Source organism: Electrona antarctica (assembly GCF_951216825.1).
Source record: "Electrona antarctica genome assembly, chromosome: 17".
NCBI classification, from domain to species: Eukaryota; Metazoa; Chordata; class Actinopteri; order Myctophiformes; family Myctophidae; genus Electrona; species Electrona antarctica.
The window spans coordinates 16,665,864-16,686,659 of record NC_136798.1 but is presented as its reverse complement, the minus strand read 5'-3'; the positions used below and the strand labels follow the sequence as shown (position 1 = coordinate 16,686,659).

At 46.1% G+C, this 20,796-nt stretch overlaps 1 protein-coding gene across 1 annotated transcript in view; it reads left to right on the top strand.

Moving 5' to 3' along the window:
• Positions 1-1,329: 1,329 nt before the first annotated feature.
• runx2b (RUNX family transcription factor 2b) overlaps positions 1,330-20,796 on the top strand; it is a gene marked incomplete at both ends in the record, with an annotated part of 57,923 nt that continues 38,456 nt past the window's right edge. Inside the window, one exon of the mRNA XM_079526005.1 lies at positions 1,330-1,402. Coding sequence (XP_079382131.1) covers positions 1,345-1,402 — 58 coding nt within the window. The remainder of the gene's footprint in view (positions 1,403-20,796) is intronic.

Here is a 20,796-nt window from a genome sequence, read left to right as displayed (position 1 = left end):
ACACACACACACACACACACACACACACACACACACACACATTACGCACACTTACCCAGAGCGTGTTTCAATTCCCTCCCTCCCTCCCTCGCTTCTCTCTCTCGCTCTCTCTCTCTCTCTCTCAGTCTCGGCAACAAGCCTTCACGCGCACACACAAACTCCCTCTGTCTCTCACACACACACACGCGCGCACGTGCGTGCGTGCGCTTACTCACGGCGCACAGTCACACAGACTGTGCCAGCTATTCGCTCCTCGCTCACACCCTTCAAGTCTTACCAAGCTCAGCTCTCCCAGCTCAGAGCACCAGCCAACTTAAAGGAAGAGAGAGAGAGAGAGACAGGGAGAGAGGGAGTAAGTGAGAAGGGGGTAATGAAAGAGTGAACGGAGGTAGAGAGGCAGAGAGATCGCTGCTCCCCATATGCCGAGGAGGAGGCTGGTGGTGGTGGGTGGTGGTGGTGGTGGGGGGGTTTACGTGCACGCCGGCCCCCCTCTGAAGGCTCCTGACTCATGAGAGCTTCATACCCCCCCCCCCCCCCCCCCTCTCCACACCCCACCCCACCCCAGAGAGGCTGGAAGAGCTGCTGCTGCTGCACCACGCGCAGAGGGAAGAGAGAGAGAGAAGGAGGGAGCCAGAAGAGAAGAGGAGTGGAGAGGAGAGGAGAAGAGAAGAGTGGAGAAGAGAGAGGAAGAAGGAGGGGGAAAAAACAGAGGAGAGAAGAAGGGAAGTAAGCCACAACGGTAGGCTGTCCGTCCCACTCGACTGTTGTGTTGCTGTGTGTGTGATGATGACGCGGCGCGCCACGTGACCAGGGCTCTCCAGTGACAGCACATGGAGGGCAGGAAAGAGACGAGTTTTAAAGCTGGTGCCTGTTGGGTTGTGTGAGGGCTCCGCGCTCGCCTCCCCAAACAACCACAGAACCACAGACGTGCGGCTCGGAGGTTTGGTGTTTTGAGGGCGACCCCGAGGAGTGTAAATGGTTAATCGTCGCGGGCCGGCACCAGTCACAGGGACGGCGCTAAGCGAGTAAGTACGTCTCCAACCACACTCGCCAAGCAAGCAAAGTCCGACACCATCTGATCCATCCGCAGACGCGATATTTGCCTCTTCATAGTTTTTCTTTTTTTTTTTCCTTATAAAACCAGACCTGGTTGTTACTTGTGGTCTTCCAAATAGTTGATACGAAAAAGCATTTCTTGTGGATGGGTTTTGCCTTTTTTTTCCTGCCTTTTTTTTTTTCAAAAGCATCTCCATGACATGCTGCGTGCTCTTGGTTTAGGACGTGTCAAGGGTCACGGAAACCACAGAGGAACGAAAGGGTTCGCCACTGCAACCAGAAGCAACTATGGCATCAAACAGCCTCTTCAGCACAGTGACACCATGTCAACAGAACTTCTTCTGGGGTGAGTACACTACAGCCTACTTGACTGATTGCTGTCCTGGGGTTGCTGTGCATACAGGTGGCGGGCTGGCTGGGGGCTCGCGTCGCGGACAGTGGGCTTCACGTCTTGGTCTTGAGGTTTGGGGCGTTGAAGGTTCGGGGGGTCCAGGGGTTGAAGATTTCGGAGGCATATATCGAGGGTTTTCAGAGGGTTTGGATCCAGCGGAGTGGAGGAGATCAGCTACGGTTATCAAAGAGCGTAGTTATCAACAAAAGGGCTTGTGGTGCGAGAAAGACCCAACTACAGTATCATCAAGGGTTTTGTGGTGCTCAAATCTAGAAAGGGGGGGGGAGCTCTCTCCGCATTTAGAGATCCCAGTATTTACTCTGCGTATTGTTTATAAATATTTCTGAGTAGAGTAGATGACATGTTGTGCAACACACAGCCCTGCATTTAAAAGCGATGCCATTGCGGAACCAAAAACAAAAGCACGGGGTGATATTTCTGACAAACGTAAACAGTCGCTGTACAGCACAGTTTACAGTCGAGCATTGGAACAAGATGTTGGGATTAGAGGGTTGTTTGGCCCCAAGAGCTTGTGTTGGGTGTCTGTGTTGGGTCTAAGTGCGTAGGCCAGGAGTATTGATTAGTCAGCCCACATGCAGAAGGTCTCGCTGAACTTGCTGAACTTGTCCGTACACAGGCCGCTCTTATTTTTGAGCGTTTATGATGTCTAGAAAGTCTACCCTCTCATTTAGAAACCTCTAAGAACATTTATCATCTATAAAATAAAAATGCACACGGATATGGCTCCTTATTTGAGAAACGAGATGGCACAGCGTGTGGAAATTGAGTTATCTTATTTCAGTGAAAGTCATAGAGTTTAAACACTTTTTTTAACTAAAATCTCAACTTCGCAAATGATTACAAAAGTTTTAAAAAAAACGGTTTGCTATTAACAACTCACTAACAGATACATAGTCCTATTATCTATAGCCTTGCTATGTGTGCATATTAATGATATTAGAACTAGCACAGAAACATTCATTTTTTTATAAAGATTACCTAGAACACATATTTCATTTTATTATTATTATTATTATTCCATTGAAATTCACTATACATTTACATCACTTTAAGCCTTTGCCACATATTTTACAGAGCCCACATTAAAGGTCCTGCTATTTGGCACACCAAGTGAATTCTGCTGAAAATGAGGGTGTAATTGCTTCAAGATCTTTGAACAGTAGCTGCATATATATAATATATATATAATATACATATATATATATTCATATTATTTTGGGTATGATATATTCTATTGTGACAACTTATTTACACTGGCTAATTTGATCATACACCAAATCACAACTAGAATTAATGCTGCTTTAAATTTACCAGACAGACCTTTTTCTGAATTCATATAGACAGTTTGGTGCCTTCATCATTCTTAGGGAGAGAGAAAGAAAGATGAGAGAGAGAGAGAGATCGTGTGTGTGTGTGTGTGTGTGTGTGTGTGTGTGTGTGTGTGTGTGTGTGTGTGTGTGTGTGTGTGTGTGTGTGTGTGTGTGTGTGTGTGTGTGTGTGTGTGTGTGTGTGTGTGTGTGTGTGTGTGTGTGTGTGTGTGTGTGTGTGTGTGTGTGTGGTAGAGAGAGAGACAGATAGACAGACAGACAGAGAGAGAGAGGCGCTCAATTTAATAGATTCCCCTCACACTCCGCTCCATATCCTCCGCTCCTCTGTCCAAATCAAATGTTTAAAAGATGTTTTTAAGGAGTCGTTGGGAAAACTGCTCCGTGGTCAGGCGGGCGCACAGCTGCACTCGGCTCGCCTCCCCGGCTCTACAGAAGCGTGGCCCGCCTAATGTGCTCTGAAAGCCAAGGGGAGGGAGAGCTACTTCTACCAATCACCACCGCCTATTACCACGTTAACCCTTGACCCCACGGTGCGTCTCTCGGGGTCGGAGCGCGGGAGAACGCGGAGAGGAACCCGGTGCCGCAGGAAATTGAAAGCATGCTGTAGTACAAGGCAGAGGAAGAGAGGTACTCGAGAGGCAGATGTGTGGCAATGCTCGGGATGGGAGACTATGTGCCTGAGAGACAAGGTGACGAATGATCGATGTGTTTGGTGACTGGCGTTGTGATAATCACAGATGAATCCATGTTAGAAATTGAGGCTGTCTCGGTTGAGGAAGATCTGGCCGTAAAGGTCTGTTGAGGCAGTTAAACCCATTCTGTTAAGCAGCCCCTTACGAACGTCCGTATTCTCACATTTTTATAAGACCTCTGTAATTTCTCTTCTGTTTATATTTTTGGGATACTGTATAGTTAGAACGTAGGGGTCCGCTAACCTTGGCAACATCAACTTTTTATATTTTCCTTTTGGTCAGTGGAGGTATTGAGATTGGCCCGAGAGATTTACCAAGTTACGTTTGATTAAGTTTTATTAAATTGAATTGGATTCAAATACAAAGTCAGATTTAAGCCTTATAGGAAAGCCACACAAAGTTTTATCTGTGCCGCTTGAATTACACAGGCTAAATTTAATTCAGTTCGTTGTTGTTTCTCCACAATTTATATATATTTTTATATTACAATAAAAAGATGGTTTAACTTAAGGTCAGGTCATGCTTTGTGAGTTTTGTTTTCGTTTTCTGGAGTGCTTCTTGTTTTTGTTTTTTGTACATTGTTTCCCAGCAGCCGAGGAGATCGCCAGTTAGAAAATATTGTTTTGCTGCTTACAAAGCAGCTCACTCCAATTCCCGCGGTCTGAGTTTTGAGGGACATTTTTAATTTAGGCCTGAGTGTACATTCCCAGTGATAAATCAGGCAGACTGAGAGAGAGAGAGGAAGAGAGAGAGAGTTAGAGAGGGAGAGAGAGAGTCAGGGAGAGAGAGATGGAGGGAAAGAGAGAGAGGGCAAACACTCCTATTAAGAAAAGGCCTCATTAAAATTTGTCTTGGCATTTACATCAAGCAATTTGGATTTAATTGCCTCGAATACATTTTTTATAACTTCTCACACTGGCAGATGGAGAGAGGGCGGAATAATCTTCAACATGTGTGGCACCCACCCAACCACCGTGGCTCTCCAGGGAACACTTTAGTGCCTATTTACTATATTACAAACTTAATTACATGTAGACAATTAAGTCATGGGAGCAATTATCATTTAGTGAAGTTGTGCATGCAAGAGAAATATAAAAAACAACTCTGAAAAAGAAAACAAGCTTACGCAGACGAACACTGAGATCATCAAAAGAAAGCTTGGACGACATGGGCAAATATCAGAAGACTCGGGGGCGGAAAAGTCCCCCCCCCCCCCCCCCCCACCGCCAAAAAGAAAATCTCCCAATAATTTGCAGGGAAACCCTATATGTACTTGAGAAAGGCGGCTTCTGTTGCATAAGCGCTGCCTTCAGATCTAACCACAGGCCTGCGTCTCGGAGACGCAAGGAGACATCTTAAAAAGCCAACCAGACAAATCCTCCTTCCCTTTCCCTCCCCGCTCCTCTCCTTTCCCACCCCAAGCCTGTTCCCCCGGCCTAGGAGTAGACATGAAGCCCAGCCATCATCAATAGGTAATTTGACCAACAAAAAAAGTCCGAGTTTCGGGGGGTTGGGGGGGTTTCACTGGCTGCTACCGTGCGGGGAAGACTTCTCCTCCTCAACCCCAAGCTCAAAGGAACCCTATTTAGCACTGCTTAATTGTACCTTTGAGGCAAACATGTTATTCAATCCTAGCAGGCTCATTGATGGAGCAAAAATGTGTCTGTGTGTATGATTGTTTGGGATCTCTATATGGTGGTGGAGGCACCAGCGTATTAGAACCTATTTAGTGCCAGCAGTTTACATTACTTGAACGCAAGGCTGGAGGTAATCAGGGAGGTGTAGACTGTTCATGTGAAAAGAGATAGATTAATTTGTCTGTATTCTTGGGTTGTCTATGGCAGTGAATGATGCGGTTGGTTGTGGCCTTAAATGTAGCCTGAGGCCAAAACTTAAATGCGTGTGGAATGGGAACACTGTAACCTGTGAGTGACTGCACTGCAGTGGCACGAAATGTTGTGAAGGTTGGGGAGTGTGTGTTTGTCTGGGTGCATGCACGACTTTGGTGCGAATGCTTGCATGTCTTGAGGTAATTTCTTTAAAAAAAGGACATCAAAATTACACTGATTTTACTTTTTCCATTTTGCACCTCTCATATATTCCACCTTTCATCATTATATATAAAAGGGTGGGGAAGAACAGCTGGTCTACAGTACCTGTTGAGAAACTGTCCGAACTACTGAATATTGAAAGATTGACTGATTAGAATTAAAACACCACCACAGCTGTGTTACAATATACATCCCGGACCGGACTATAATGAATTGGTGTCTAACAAGCGCTCCAGAAGCATATATATAACAGGGAATGCCTGATCCCCAGGCAGTACAGCAAGATGTTTTTACCCCTGACGTGCTTTGTTGTCATCTCCAGATCACTCAGCCACCGACTCCCAGCCATTGATTCATATTCGTTCTCCGTGTGTGTCATCCTGCCAAACAAAGCATGGAGGAGTTATTGAAGTTATTGTGGGAGAGCATAAAGAGAGGACTTACAACAGGGTGAGATCACGTGTTGCTCCCCCGTAACGCGAAGACTGCAACAGCAAACAGAGACTACAAAGTAAATACACCCCAAGGCACTGCTCTGTGTTAGTGTAGCTATTATTTATGTACAGTAGCTACCATCCACATGCTTGCCGGGCTGCCGGCGAATCACAATGTTACAATGGGGATGCCAGTTGCTACCACGCACCTTACTGTAAAGTTCGATTTGACAGATCATATCCAAGAACTCTCTTTTCAAAGTGATAATGATCTGTAAATGTGATCTGTTTTTTTCAGTAGCTCTCTCTTCATGTGCTAATGTGGACTATATATGCCTGTTGCTTAATTCAAACAAAAAACGAATTTAAACCGAACAGTGCCTTTTTAGTCAAATTAAAGTCACTTTCGCCAACTGTATTCCAATAATAATTATAATAATACTTCTACAAACGTTGACGTGGGCTATATCCCAGATTTTTTAAATACGCCATAATTACTGAGTAGCTTAATGCCAGTCGCATTAGCCTGTGAGACCTTTTAATGCTTTGCTGTGCTATTTTCACACTTTACAAGAGCCCCTTCATCCATTTCAATTGCATCACGCTGGGTGAATTACAGTGATCCGATATAAGTCCTTGGAGAGGAAGTAACTACCTAACACTTTGAAAATGGGTCTATCTTGGAAGCCATTCCCCCATAATGAAACATAATGAAACAGAACACCAGTGTTATATCCCTCGTATACTTACCTCACACGGCTAGGTTTCTGTCCAGTGCATCTAATGTTCTCCCAACTATGCATTTTTCTCCCGTTTTGGCTGTCCACTTTATATTCTATTTAGACATGGGTGTTTAGTCATTCATGTAACATTATCTGATTTATCTTATCCGTTGGCAAGGAATCTTACAACCATGAGAGCAAGTATAGGGTTTTGCTTCGGTATGTAACTGATGAACACATTTTGAAAGTAGAAGTCCCGTATTCAGAATGTAAATAAGTAAGTCAGAGAGGCTTATTGTCGGTATCAGCCTGCAGGGTGCAGGACTCTATTTCAATGCGCTAGACCTCTGGGCGATGGATTGCTGAGGTGGAGCGCAACACCTACCATCAGCTCCCATGCAGTACTCTTCATACGCTGAGTTGGCGGTGCCCAGGTTCGAACCCATGACCTTGCAGTCGAAAGGCGAGTGCTCTACCGATGGAGCTACCCGGACACACATTCAGAATGTACTTGAGTAAAAGTGTATGCTTTGAGAAATCGTGAAAACGTGCACATTTTTAACATATATTCTTTCACAGCAAATGTTTTTAACTCAAAATATTTGCTTCCCTGGAACAACATATTTTGAGATGGGGGTCCGCGGCCAATTACATATAATTCTGGGGGTCCTTGACAAATAGGTTGAGAACCACTGATACAGAAACATATAGGTTTTTCAGAAAACTGTCATGATTTAGAAGACATTTGTAGAATCAGGTGTCAAGTCTAAATGGGTTAAACTCCTATGTGAGAGGAAAGGCCCAGAGCGGCGCATGCAGCCTCCACAGGCGTGATACATGTTTCTATAAGGGGGAAATATGGAGTGCGAAGCAAGACTCCTGAATGTTTGGGTTCAGCCCTGTGTAACGATGTGAGCTTGAGTGCAGTCGCGGCACCTACACAAGGCCCTACCTGTTCTGTCTCTCTGCACCAGGGAGAGGGCAGCTTTTTCCCCCCTTGTTAGTCTAAGGAATGTCGGATCCCCCATATATACTGTGTGTGTGTGTGCGTGTGTGCACGTGTGCGTGCGTGCGTGCAAAGTTTGATATTAACATGATATTTCATTATTGAGAACGAAAAGGGTATCTCCATCAATTCAAATGCAATGTAGCCTTGATCAGAAGATAGGATCAGCTGATGGGATGTTAAATAAATAAAACAAATCCCACTTCATGACTCAAAACTCAGATCCACACACATCCAGGTACCTTGGTAAAAAATGTCTAAGTCGACCCTCTGTGTAAACAACACAATTAAAAACATCTGAGAAGATGAACTACTCAGATGGCTAGAAACTACCAGCAACATATACCTAAAAACTACCAGCAGCATATACCTAAAAACTACCAGCAGCATATACCTAAAAACTACCAGCAGCATATACCTAAAAACTACCAGCAGCATATACCTAAAAACTACCAGCAGCATATACCTAAAAACTACCAGCAGCATATACCTAAAAACTACCAGCAGCATATACCTAAATACTACCAGCAGCGTATACCTAAAAACTACCAGCAGCATATACCTAAATACTACCAGCAGCGTATACCTAAAAACTACCAGCAGCATATACCTAAAAACTACCAGCAGCATATACCTAAAAACTACCAGCAGCATATACCTAAAAACTACCAGCAGCATATACCTAAAAACTACCAGCAGCATATACCTAAATACTACCAGCAGCATATACCTAGAAACTACCAGCAACATACCTAAAAACTAGCATACACCTCAAAACTACCAGTATAGCATATACTGTACCTAAAAACTACCAGCAGCATATATCTAAAAACTACCAGTAGCATATATACCGGTACCTAAAAACTACCAGCAGCATATATCTAAAAACTACCAGTAGCATATATACCGGTACCTAAAAACTACCAGTAGCATATATACCGGTACTTCAAAACTACCAGCAGCATATATACCGGTACCTAAAAACTACCAGCAGCATATATCTAAAAACTACCAGTAGCATATATACCGGTACCTAAAAACTACCAGTAGCATATATACCGGTACCTAAAAACTACCAGTAGCATATATACCGGTACTTAAAAACTACCAGCAGCATACCGGTACTAAAAACTACCAGCAGAATCTTACATTAGTGTAGATGATGGAACTGTGTCTACTGTAGTCGCTGCAGTGACTACATGGAAATAGGCTATAAGAATACAATTCATTGACATTCTGTAGTGATTTTATGATTGTTATTTTGTTTAAAATGTAAGTTTACTGTCTATAAATAGCAAATTATGGAAGCCCCAGCACACTGCATGTAAAATAATGCCCAGTAGCCCAGGCTAGTATAGGCCTATACTTAAATTATATAGTGGCCTATACACATTAGCCTATTTAATGTAGCTACAATCCTAGACTTACCAACAATAGCTTCTTCACCACCACCATCATCATCACAGTTTCTTATGATGGTGTGGCCATCAAAACATTTTCTAGAAGGGGGTAAATTAAATAACAAAACACTGCAATAGCTATTAAACCATGCTGTTACTGTAGGAGCTATAGTCAGTAAGGAAAAATAGCCACTGACTGAAACGACATAAATATTAGGCTACGAAAGCAAAATATCATAACTCAAGGCTTTGCTGCAACCAAGCTTGTTTATTGTCGCTCGCATGATGCACCAGCACTTCTCAGATGCTTTATACGTGCCATAATATGCAAACGTCGTTTATTTGGGTTACACAAGAGAAGCAAGCCTGTTGATTTTAGTATGACTTCCTTCCTTTCTCTTTCTTCTTTCTTTTTTTCTGCCGCAGACTGGTATAGCTTTTTCGGCATTTAAAAGACACATTTGGTAACACAAAACCATCGACTTTGACGGCGGTTTTGACTGAGTCATCTCATCATGAGCGCACGAGAAGAACAACGCACGAGAGTCGCTTGTTGCCACAAAGAACAGATCTACAAGTTATGTCTGTTCCTCGTGCTTGGCAAGCGACACCGCCGTACTGGGGAATATCATTTGGATGCTTAACTCAACTCGCAAGGTTTCTCGGTGAGTGTGACAATGATCAATAGGTGGTTGGAGCTGTCAGCCTGGGATAACTACACACACACACACACACACACACACACACACACACACACACACACACACACGCACACTGTTTCTGGGGGCTTTCTTTCTTCAGGCGTGGATCACATCTCACGCCTCGCCTTTTCTTCTGAAAGGTCACAAAAAATCATTTATCACTCATCACTGCGTATAGATAATTAAAGGAAACGAAAAAAGCCCGGACTAAAAGTTGTTTTCCCAGTAGATATTTTGGATCGGCTGCTTTTCTCAAACAGTCTTAGATTACCGGTTGAGTTTGGGAACAGGCTAATGCCAGTAATTGATATGTGCAAGGTCAAGTTTGTCCCAAACATATAATAAAGTATGTGTATAAGTGAATGAATAAGTATGCGTTTTCACAGTAGATGTATGTGACATTGTGACATTTACATCTACAACAAGTAGCTATTGTGGGTGTTTAGCTATACTATAAGTATAGCAATGTGGTCAATATGGCCTAATGCAGCACAATTAGGGTACAAGAAACAATTTAGCCCTTCACAATACTGCAGTGAGACAAACAAATACCATATTTATTCACATCCACATGTCATGTCATAGTCCTGTGTATGGTGAGATGTGTGCTTTAGGTGTATACTGTACAGTAGCCTAGAGTGTGGGGCCCTGTGTGTGTGTGTGTGTGTGTGTGTGTGTGTGTGTGTGTGTGTGTGTGTGTGTGTGTGTGTGTGTGTGTGTGTGTGTGTGTGTGTGTGTGTGTGTGTGTGTGTGTGTAGGAGGGGCGAGGGGGGGGGTCTCCTGTGACAGGAGGACCTGTCCGCTTGATTAATGCGCTCACTCAAACTGGCACCTGGAACCAATCCCCCCCCCCCACCACCACCACCACCACCACCACACACCGTTTGTGTGTGCGCGTGCGTGTGTGTGTGTATCTGTGTGTCTGTATATATGTGTGTGTGAGTGCGCGCATGTATGCGCACGTGTGTGTATGTGCATTCCATATACATTGAGAGTGGGGGAGTGCAGAGGGGTTGAGCCAGCGGGCGCAGATGGGACGGGAAGGTGGGTGGGTGGGTGGGTTTGGAGGGGCGCAGGGAGCGGAAGAAGAAAGAAAAGAAAGGTGTGTGTGAACGAGGGAGGGGGAACAATGGCTGGACGTATACAGCACGGGATGGGGTGTCATTAATAGCGCCGCGCAGGCCCCATCTCCTAATTTGCTCAAATTACCTGCCCACGCACACTGTTCAGGACAGTAAACCCCCCACCCCCCCTCCTCCTCCTCTGACAGCACAGAGGTGTGAACACCACAGATCAAATACACACCTGAACAGCAGAGCGCCCACCCAACCTGGAAACGCCCACACACACACACACACACAAACACACACACACACACTCTTTTATGGAGATCTGGGAATACTGTGTGTGTGTGTGTGTGTGTGTGTCCGTGCGTGCGTGCAAGACAGAGGGACAGAGAGTGAGTTGGAAGGAGCAGGAGTGGGACAGTGTAGTTTTGTTATGCCTATTATAAGTGAGAGAGGGAAAGCGAGGGAGAGAGACATGGAGAAAGGCAACCAAGGACAGACATAGATATAGACAAAGCACGTTTTCCTTGTTTATGTGAATCACAATTCGAATCGGAGAATGTTTATTGACCAAGCCATGCAGTTCACATACAATCAGAGTGTTAAAGAGACAGAGAGGCTTAATAGTGTTTTTGCTGTTTTAGATGAATGTCAGAGAGAGAGAGAGAGAGAGAGAGAGAGAGAGAAAGAGAGACGGGTAGACTAGCAGAGACAAATACATAGAAACACAGAGAGAGAAGAATAGGTATAAGACCGCTCGGTGGTGTGATTCTTCTATTTGTTTTACAGAGAATAAGGTTACAAATAAGTTTTAGGGGTTACGCATACAGTAGTTTTACTGGGAGTGTAGGAATAAGGTTACAGGTTTTGGCCGCGTGTATATGCCCAGGGTGGCGTGTATATGCCCAGGGTGGCTGTGTGTATATGCCCAGGGTGGCGTGTATATGCCCAGGGTGGCTGTGTTTTGAGGAGAGCTTTCCAGTATTCTAGTGAACTATAGAGAGACAAGTGGAGAAGGACCGGTAGAGAGAGAGACAGGGTAATAAAGAAATGGACGCTCTTGTGCTGGTGAGACGTACTGAACAACAGTAGAAAGACTGGTTTCACCAACCATCTTCCATCTGGCACTGTGTGGGGAGAACGTTTACCGTTCTAAAGCCTCCTCTCCTGTCCAGTCGTTTTCCTTGAGGGGGTTCCAGGTGGTCCCCAGCTAAATGATGGAGAGTTGGTAACCAAATCTACCCTTATAGATCTTTAACTCTTGAGAGCGTAAAATGAAGCCAAATGGACCCGGGTCCATTACGGGTCCATTTGGTTTCATTTCACACTCTCAAGAGTTAATGTATTGTTAAACATCTGCATGACTTCATTTACAAGAAGTCTACACAATTAGAGAACGTAGAAGAATTGTTATTTTGGATCAACGTTCGCCTGTTAACACTCCTTATGGTATAACATCAACACAGCATGGAAACGTGCACAAGATCTTATCCGACGACAAACAAGATATTCTTTAGTTTTGGGTCTGAGAGGCTAAATCTCATCAAATTGGTGGTCCGTGGCTCAAATGCTGAATAAATAATGGGCCTTGATATGAAAAAGGTTTGAAAACCACCGCTCTAGTCTACTCTACACCATTACCTTCTTCTCTTCTCGCTTCCTTCCCCTTCTCTGCTTCTTCCCTCCCTCCCTCCCTCCCTCCCACGCTCTCAGGAAGAGGGCGATGACAAACGTTATAGGGTGGCGTTGCTTTGCTCACCGCAATAATCAAGCACAGAGTCGGCAGCATCTCACCACCTGTGACACATATTACACACACGCACGCACACACACTCACGCACCCGCGCGTGCAAACGTGCCCGCACAAAGATGTTAATATGCCCCCCACACTCACAGACACAAATGCAAATGGGAACAGTGCACACATGTGGACACTCACTGCATATGACCCCCCCCCCACACACACACACACACACACACACAGACGCACGCACGCACGCACATACACACACACACACACACACACACGCACGCAGGCAGCGGAGCATTCAAGCACACATGCACAGTGAAACCCTATACGCCCCTGGGACAGCGGAGGGATAGAAGGAGTGTGTGTGTAGGTGTGTGTCGTTGGGTGCCAAGCTTTGAAGTGCATGACAGTGTGTGTGTGGGGCTGGTAGTTACTGCTCCCCGGGGACCGGGCCACGCCAGAGAGGATAGCGCTCATTTATAAAAGAACGTGGCTTTCTGAATGAGCAGGGGGAGAGAGAAAGAGAGACACACACACACACACACACACACACACACACACACACACACACACACATGGAGCTAGGGGAGAAGTGATGAAGTAAAAGAGAGAGAGATAGACATGGAGATACATAGGGAAGGACGGATAAAGTTAAAGAGTGTGAGATGGGGATTCTTTACCCTGTAGGACAAAGGAACAAAGAAATTGGCACTCACCCATGCCACTGAGAGAAAGAACTCAAAATGCATGAGGGTCAATTGAGCTCTCTCTCTCTCGCTCTCTCTCTCTCTAGTGTTTAACGCTGAAAGTGCAAATGGAAATAAATGGAAGTGTGTGTATATCCATTTGGTTACACTTGTTAAGTCTGTAAGTCTTGTGTAAGGCTTCATTCTTTGTGGCAAGCTTCAGCCAAACTCCACTATATTAGAATGCTTAAAAACAAAAGTACCTCACAACAAGTACAAAGACACATGCGAGAGTTCAGTTGGCCTCGAAAGGTTTCGCTACAGAGTGTGAAGACTGTTTGGTATCAATATCCGACTGATGGTATCACTTCGACAAGCAACTCAAGCTGTCTAAAATCAAAGCCGCGATTTGGAGCGTGATCCAAACTGGAACAGACTCTCCGACTCGCATCCTGAATCCTGTCACTTCCAACAGACGTCTGTACCTTTCACTTCATTCCGCCTCTGCTGTTAGACGCAGTTTTGCTCTGTTCTCCTTCAATTTCATCTCTCTTGTCTGTGCTCTGAGGAAATAGGCCTCTCTCTCTCTCTCTCTCTCTCTCTCTCTCAGACTCTCTCGCTTGTTTTCTCATGCTTTCCTCCCCCTCTGTACCTGTCTTTCATCTCTGTTTTTCTTTCTCTTCTCCCCTCACTCTCTCTTCCCCTCAGTCTCTCTTCCCCTCTCTCTCTCTCTCTCTCTCTCTCTCTCTCTCTCTCTCTCTCTCTATCTCTCTCTCTCTCTCTTCCCCTCTCTCTCTCTCTCTCTCCCTCTCCATGTTTTTTGGTCTCAGACCAATAACAGGTCTCCTCCACTTATCTTCTCCTGACTGAGGAACGGGAGATTTCAGCGTAGTGGGAATATTTTATTAGAGTGATACTCTCAAAGCTTCTCTCCCCCTCGCTCTCTCTCTTTGTCTCTTTTAACCTCTTGTCATGATAGAACTGTGTGTGTGTGTGTGTGTGTGTGTGTGTGTGTGTGTGTGTGTGTGTGTGTGTGTGTGTGTGTGTGTGTGTGTGTGTGTGTGTGTGTGTGTGTGTGTGTGTGTGTGTGTGTGCGCACACGCGTGAGGGAGGGAGGGAGGGAGGGAGGACAGCTCACAGAGAACAATTGAGAGTTAGTGCTAAATGACAGGCTAGGAGTTGTGCTCTTTTGAATTCTATTGTTTTATTTTTATTCCTGCTCGGGTGGGTAGAGAGATGGAAACAAAAAGCCCAATTGGGACAGAGAGCATGCAGTTCTGTCTCCAGAGAATTACTCTCAGCACAAACAGAAATAGCAGTCATTTTCTTTCCTTTTTGCTGACAAACACATTTTAACGTTTGGGGGATTTTTCTGTGCGCGTGTACTGTGTGTTGGTGCATTTGTGTGTGTGTGGGTGTGTGAAGTCGAGCTCTTTGTGTTTTCTTATTCATGACAAAGCTTCCGTTTCAAGGAAGCATAGGAAACGTATGTTATTTTGTTGCCTTGAATTACAGCGGCGTAGTTTAAAAGATGTATGAGCTCAATAGTGGACCAGGAGAGATGCCACTGTTCTTTACCGTCATGAGAGCTGGAAACTCTTCCAATAGGTTTCACCAACCAGCAGTGAGTGAGTGGCAATAACAAAACACACTTTTTCCCCCCTTTTTTTTCTTTCTTTTACAAAACAGTTAGTCAGAAGGGCCCTTCCCCAGCCGTGGCGCCTGATGGAGGGGAAAGGAACTGGTCGGAATAACGTGTTCCTTCCACGCGCTACGTCCGGCCGGGGAAACTCTCCCCTGTCAGGTGAAAAGAAGCAGCTTGGACTCCTCATGCATAGAAGGAAGCATGAGGTCAGTCCGCAGATAGGATATCGGTCATAATTAGATAGGATACCCATCAAAACCGGGAAAGCATCTGTGTCGTTTTTAGATTTTAACATTGGCTATTAAAAAATAGCAGATCTGCTATTTTTTTACTTTTTTTGGACAAGTACCACAGACGAATAACAGTCTAAGTCCACACTATTGATCCATAATATATAAATGATAGATAAGGGGTCAGGACAACGAGGCCTTTTCGTGGAGGGGTCAGGCTGAAATTTGGACTGTTTTTCGTCTGTGGTACTCAAATGTTGAAAGTGTTGCGAACTAGTGATTCAGGAGGTATATAGAATGGGACTCAGGTCTTATTCTACACACACAGACAGGTCTTATAATGTGATAATACAACCTATACAATATACATCATCTATACACACAGACAGGTCTTATAATGTGATAATACAGCAGCCTATACATCATCTATACACACAGACAGGGCTGTGAAGTGAGCCCTCCCCTTCGGCAGCATGTGAACGCTGCAGAAAACAGTAGAGCCATGGCCTTCTGGTAAACAAACACAGAGACTGCTGGGAGTCTTCACTGGGCCTCCAAATTACTGTCTGGTTAACCAGAACCTCTGAGCCAGCCCCTTTTACTGCTACACACACACACACACACACACACACACACACACACACACACACACACACACACACACACACACACACACCGAGACCCATAAGCAAACACACGCACAAGAGCATCACATATCATGCACATACACGAACCGACACACACACACACACACACACACGCGCTCATGCACACCCAGGCAAAACACTATTACACGCACATGCCGCACGTCACATAACATGCACATTGTACTGTATACAGACACAAACACATACAGTGCACACATGCAAAGGCAGGTTATGTGTACACACGCAAACAAACACATGCATGTTGCGCGCGCGCACACACACACACACACACACACACATACAGACACACATATCAGTGTGTGGAGCCTGTCTCCACTCCGGTCTAGCCAATTAGGGCCAAGCTGGGGGGAACTCAAGTTTTTCTTTCTAGCGACCAGGAAAGTTACGGGATCATACACACTATACACAGCCTCAGAGAGAGAGAGAGAGAGAGAGGGAGAAGCACACCCTGAGGGCCCATCATCCTAAGTATTACCCCATCATCAGCCTCTCAGTGTGAGGCGATTACTGATAACAAGAACTCCCAATGTAAACACAGTTTTAATGTTTAATGACTTCTTCTACCCTGTACCTGCCTCTCTGTCTCCTCCTTTACGGTAATAAACTCCTTCCTGACACAGGACGGAAAGACGCCCGAAAGACGTTTCTAGATACACAAGACTTCGATTGCTCGCCTTTAAAGATTGTTTTCAGTGTTACTTTTTTGGTTGGTGAGAAAGTTCTGGGTTTTTGTGTGTGTGGTAGTTTTGGTTGCCAGTTATAACACATTTATGTTGTCCATGCCATATATATTTGAAACAGTGCTCACATTGTCACTGTGTGGAGTGTTTTCTTTCCCACAACACAGCGATCATCTTCAGGATTGTCTAGAGTTGGTTCCACGTCTGACTGTCTGTGAGTCCTGCAACTACTGGGGACAATTTCCTGTCTCTCAGGAACGCCACAGCCTATCGCCGTGATCTATTACGCCATAAAAATGCAGTTTTAACATTGAACGTTATCAATTCTCGAAAACGGCCCACTATAAATCTTGTGCTTCCACGGCAAAGAGCTCGCTCCAAGACGGACAATTTAATTGTCAGCCCGAGACCACATCCCAACAGGGCTGTTGCCAGGGAGGGATTTTTATGTGTGAGACATTTAGATTCTCGGCTACGCCATAACACAACACCGCAAAATAGATCATATTTGAAGGACAGCGTTTCACAACGTAATTGATGTTCCCCGGGAGACTCGGCAGTCGCCGAGTCTCGCTGCTCGGGACTCGCTTCTATTTTTTTTGCTATAATACCATGCAGTAGGCGTCATCCCTGTCCTAGAGGCTCGGAGCGAAGCATCCTCCATCCTGGGAATATAGCCGGAAAGTCTTGATTCGTTTGTAGAAAGGAACAGGGGGCAGAGATCACCTGATCATAGTAACAATAGCCATTCATATTCTGTCAAACAATGTTTTCCCCTTCACGGTCCTTCAAGGGTTTTATTATTGTTATTACTAATGTTATGGAATAAAACCCTGACTGGCATCTGTTTTTAAGGACATCTCAGGCTGGAGGCTGTGTATGTGAACATCCACCCCGCCCTGCCCCCCCCCCCCCCCCCCCCCCCCCCCCCCCCCCTCTCTCCGCCCACCTTGCAGTGACTCAGTGCTGACCAGTAGTCCTAATAAGCCTCACTGTAATTACAGGCTAAGGCTTTGGGCAGAGGGCCATCTCAGAGCGACTTGGATCTGTCAGCCTCAATCGTTAACTCCTTCGAGCATGCATGCTCCGCTGGGATTTGGGTGGGGTGGGGTGGGCCCTCCCGAGCGGCAGCGCACCAGGGCATCAGATGTCGCTCGTGCAGATGTCACATGTGCAGATGTCTCGAGCCACCCTGAGCCATGCATGGCAAACTGTGCGCAGAAGCCAACGGCCCGGTCCAAGCCCCGTTTTGACATCTAAATGCCGTGGAATCAATCTAGTGCGCATGCAGGGGCTCCGGGTTGTAAGAGTTCAGCCCTCAGAGTTTGGAGTTGCTCCACGGTGAATGAGAGGGAGTTGGATGATGATCAGGAAACGATCAGAAAGGAGGGGAGGGAAAGAGAGAGAGCGAGAGAGAGAGACCCTAACCCTCAGAGGTTTGAGTGCTGTTGCTTGATGCTGTTGCCCACAACTGCGGCCGTCCGAAGTGCCTGCATGCCCGATACTTTTCAGCCTCTCAAGAGCTATTTTCGTTTCCTGTCTATCTGATTGGCCACTTTGTGAGGGATACAGGCCGAGTTTCTGCAATGATGTTGATGTTGATTGCCCCCCTGAAAACATAGTAGCGGTGCAAAGTCAATGCCAGGCAATTTCCCATGTTCATGGTTTTTTGCGTGGTGCTAGCCCCTCCTATATTCAGCTATTAGTGTAGATTTTCATCCTACACAAACATTATATTCCCATTGACAATGAAGGGGGAATTTTAGGTCATGTTGTCTGAGCAAATCGACTACTTTCGTCCTATACAAACATTCAATTCCCATTGACAATGAATGGAGATTTTTACGTCATATAGTGTCTCTTGATCAAATAGACACTCTTGATAAGAGCGCTCCTCACTTCACACGGGTGTGATTTTGTTTTTCCTTTCAATGTAGACTTTACTCACTGTCAATGATTGACCATTCCTGTGATAACATCCACCACCGAGAGGAGCCAGGATAAACAGATTTATTCAATGGCCTGTCCAAGGTGGAAAAAAAACATTAGCATATTGTCCATTTCTATGAGTGGATTTGCCTTCTCTCCGGTATAAATGTTTATGTCTGTGCGCAATTGGGCATCCCTATAGCGGGATATTTCCCCCCCAAATTTGGCCCTCTTCTATACATTGGTTTGGGCCTTATAGGCACCTGGACATTCCTGCACACCGCTTCCATGCACATACATATACATGCAGCCTCTCTCGTCTCCCTCCCTCCTCCCTCCCTCTTCCTTCTGTCTTTCTCCCTGTATATCGTCTATACCATCCCTCCCTTCCTCCCACTCTCCTTCTCTCCATCCATCCAGAAGTCCATTATCATTCCCTCCCTCGCTCTATCCTCGCTTATACCATCCTCTAGTCTAGCCAGAGAGCCGGCCTGTAGGCCGAGGTCAATTGAAGCGGTGGAAGAACGGACCAGTGTACAGTTGGAGATGAATGGGAACTTTGGGGAAATGGTCCTGTGATAGCCGATAGCCCCCCTGCGAGCCCTCGTCTGGAGCGCTGCCTGTTCGCCTCTCTCCGTAGTCACTCTATCCATCTTGCCTGTGCCTCGCGCACCTCCCATAAATCATCCTCCATCCCGTGGAATGGACAGGGAGACCAGACCAGAGCAAAGCCGCCCCCCCACCTTCCCCTCCCGACCCCAACTATAAATCTGGTATTAGTTTTACCTCGCATAATGAATACGGGAGGCTAAACGGTCCTGGATACATGAGAACAGCATGTCTTGCAGATGTACTATAAATATTTTGAAACTAGCCGGCTAGTTTGCAGAGAGGAAGCAGACCCAACGAAATACACAGAGGAAAGGCGGAGGGGAGAGGAGGGGAGGGGGGGTTAGAACGTGTAAAGTGGAATGTTGGCCCTGGCCTCCGGGCCGTCTGTATTGTCTTTAGCACCTACAGAGGCGCTCGGTCCAAGACAAACGCTCTTTACAGGGTTCCCGTTCCCAGCCGCGGCCCCTCTATACCACTCTGGACCTGCCGGCTTCCCTTCCAACCAATCCTTCAAACTGGCCTCCGAGGAGCCGGCTCGTTGTTTGATTAATAGCCGATCGGACCTGATTGAGTGATAGATGGTTCGGGGGAGGAGGGGGGGGGAAACCGGCGAGCCTCGGGGGTGCTCTTGGACCGTGTCTGGGAAAGGCTCGTCGACCGACCGACCGCGGGGGAAAGACGTGATTGGTGGAAAGCTTGAATTAAAGTGAAGTACTACTAGTAATAAGGTAGCTAATGACACAATGGCTCTACAGAGCCCGGCAGCTGCACCCAAACATGCCTGATGAGTGGAAATTAAGTTGTAGCTGATATGGCTCTGAAAGATGGACTGTAAACTCGCAGTACACAAGCGCTGAGCACGTGCCACATGCAGTACACACATGCAGAAACATCCATACGCTGACATGCACATAGAAATCCCCCCCCCCCCCCCCCCCCCCACCCAGCCAGCCACACACACACACACACACACTTGCAAACACACATACGGTACACACACACGCACACGCATATACAAAAGAGTGGAAACTCTGAAAGCCCTCTTTTTGGCATGTTTCTGGCCTCAGCCCCGGGCACTGTCACCCTATCCCATCAAAGAGCCACACACACACACACACACACACCATGCACACCACGCACTGCAGGCTCATGCACTTACAAGTTGTTACAACCCACACACACACAAATACACAAATGCTTAAACACAACCCTTACTTGAACACACACTCTGCCACCCCCTATGCCCAATACACACACACACACACACACACACACGCACGCCCACACACACACACACACACACACACACACACACACACACACGCACGCGCGCGCATACGCACACACGTGCACTGCACACCCACACATGCACATGCACGCACGTGTGTGCACAACCACCCACCCACACATGCACACATCACGAGCAGGCACACACACACACACACACACGTACGCAAGCACACATGCACACACCCACACGTGCACAGCAGTGTGACAGCAGGTGGCGTGTGACACGTCAACATCTGAAGGTTCCTGGCAGTCGGAGGCAAAGTCTCAGCTCTCTCACTTCTTTTTTTATTTTTTGTACTTTGTATTCTTTTTTTTGCTCTCCCTCCACGCTCAGATCTGTCATTCGGCCCCTTTTTAATGGCAGCCTTCGTCACATATTACTGCCTTATTTTCTCCTCTCCCTCTCCCAAGCCACAGAGGTTCCTTTTTTTGTTCCT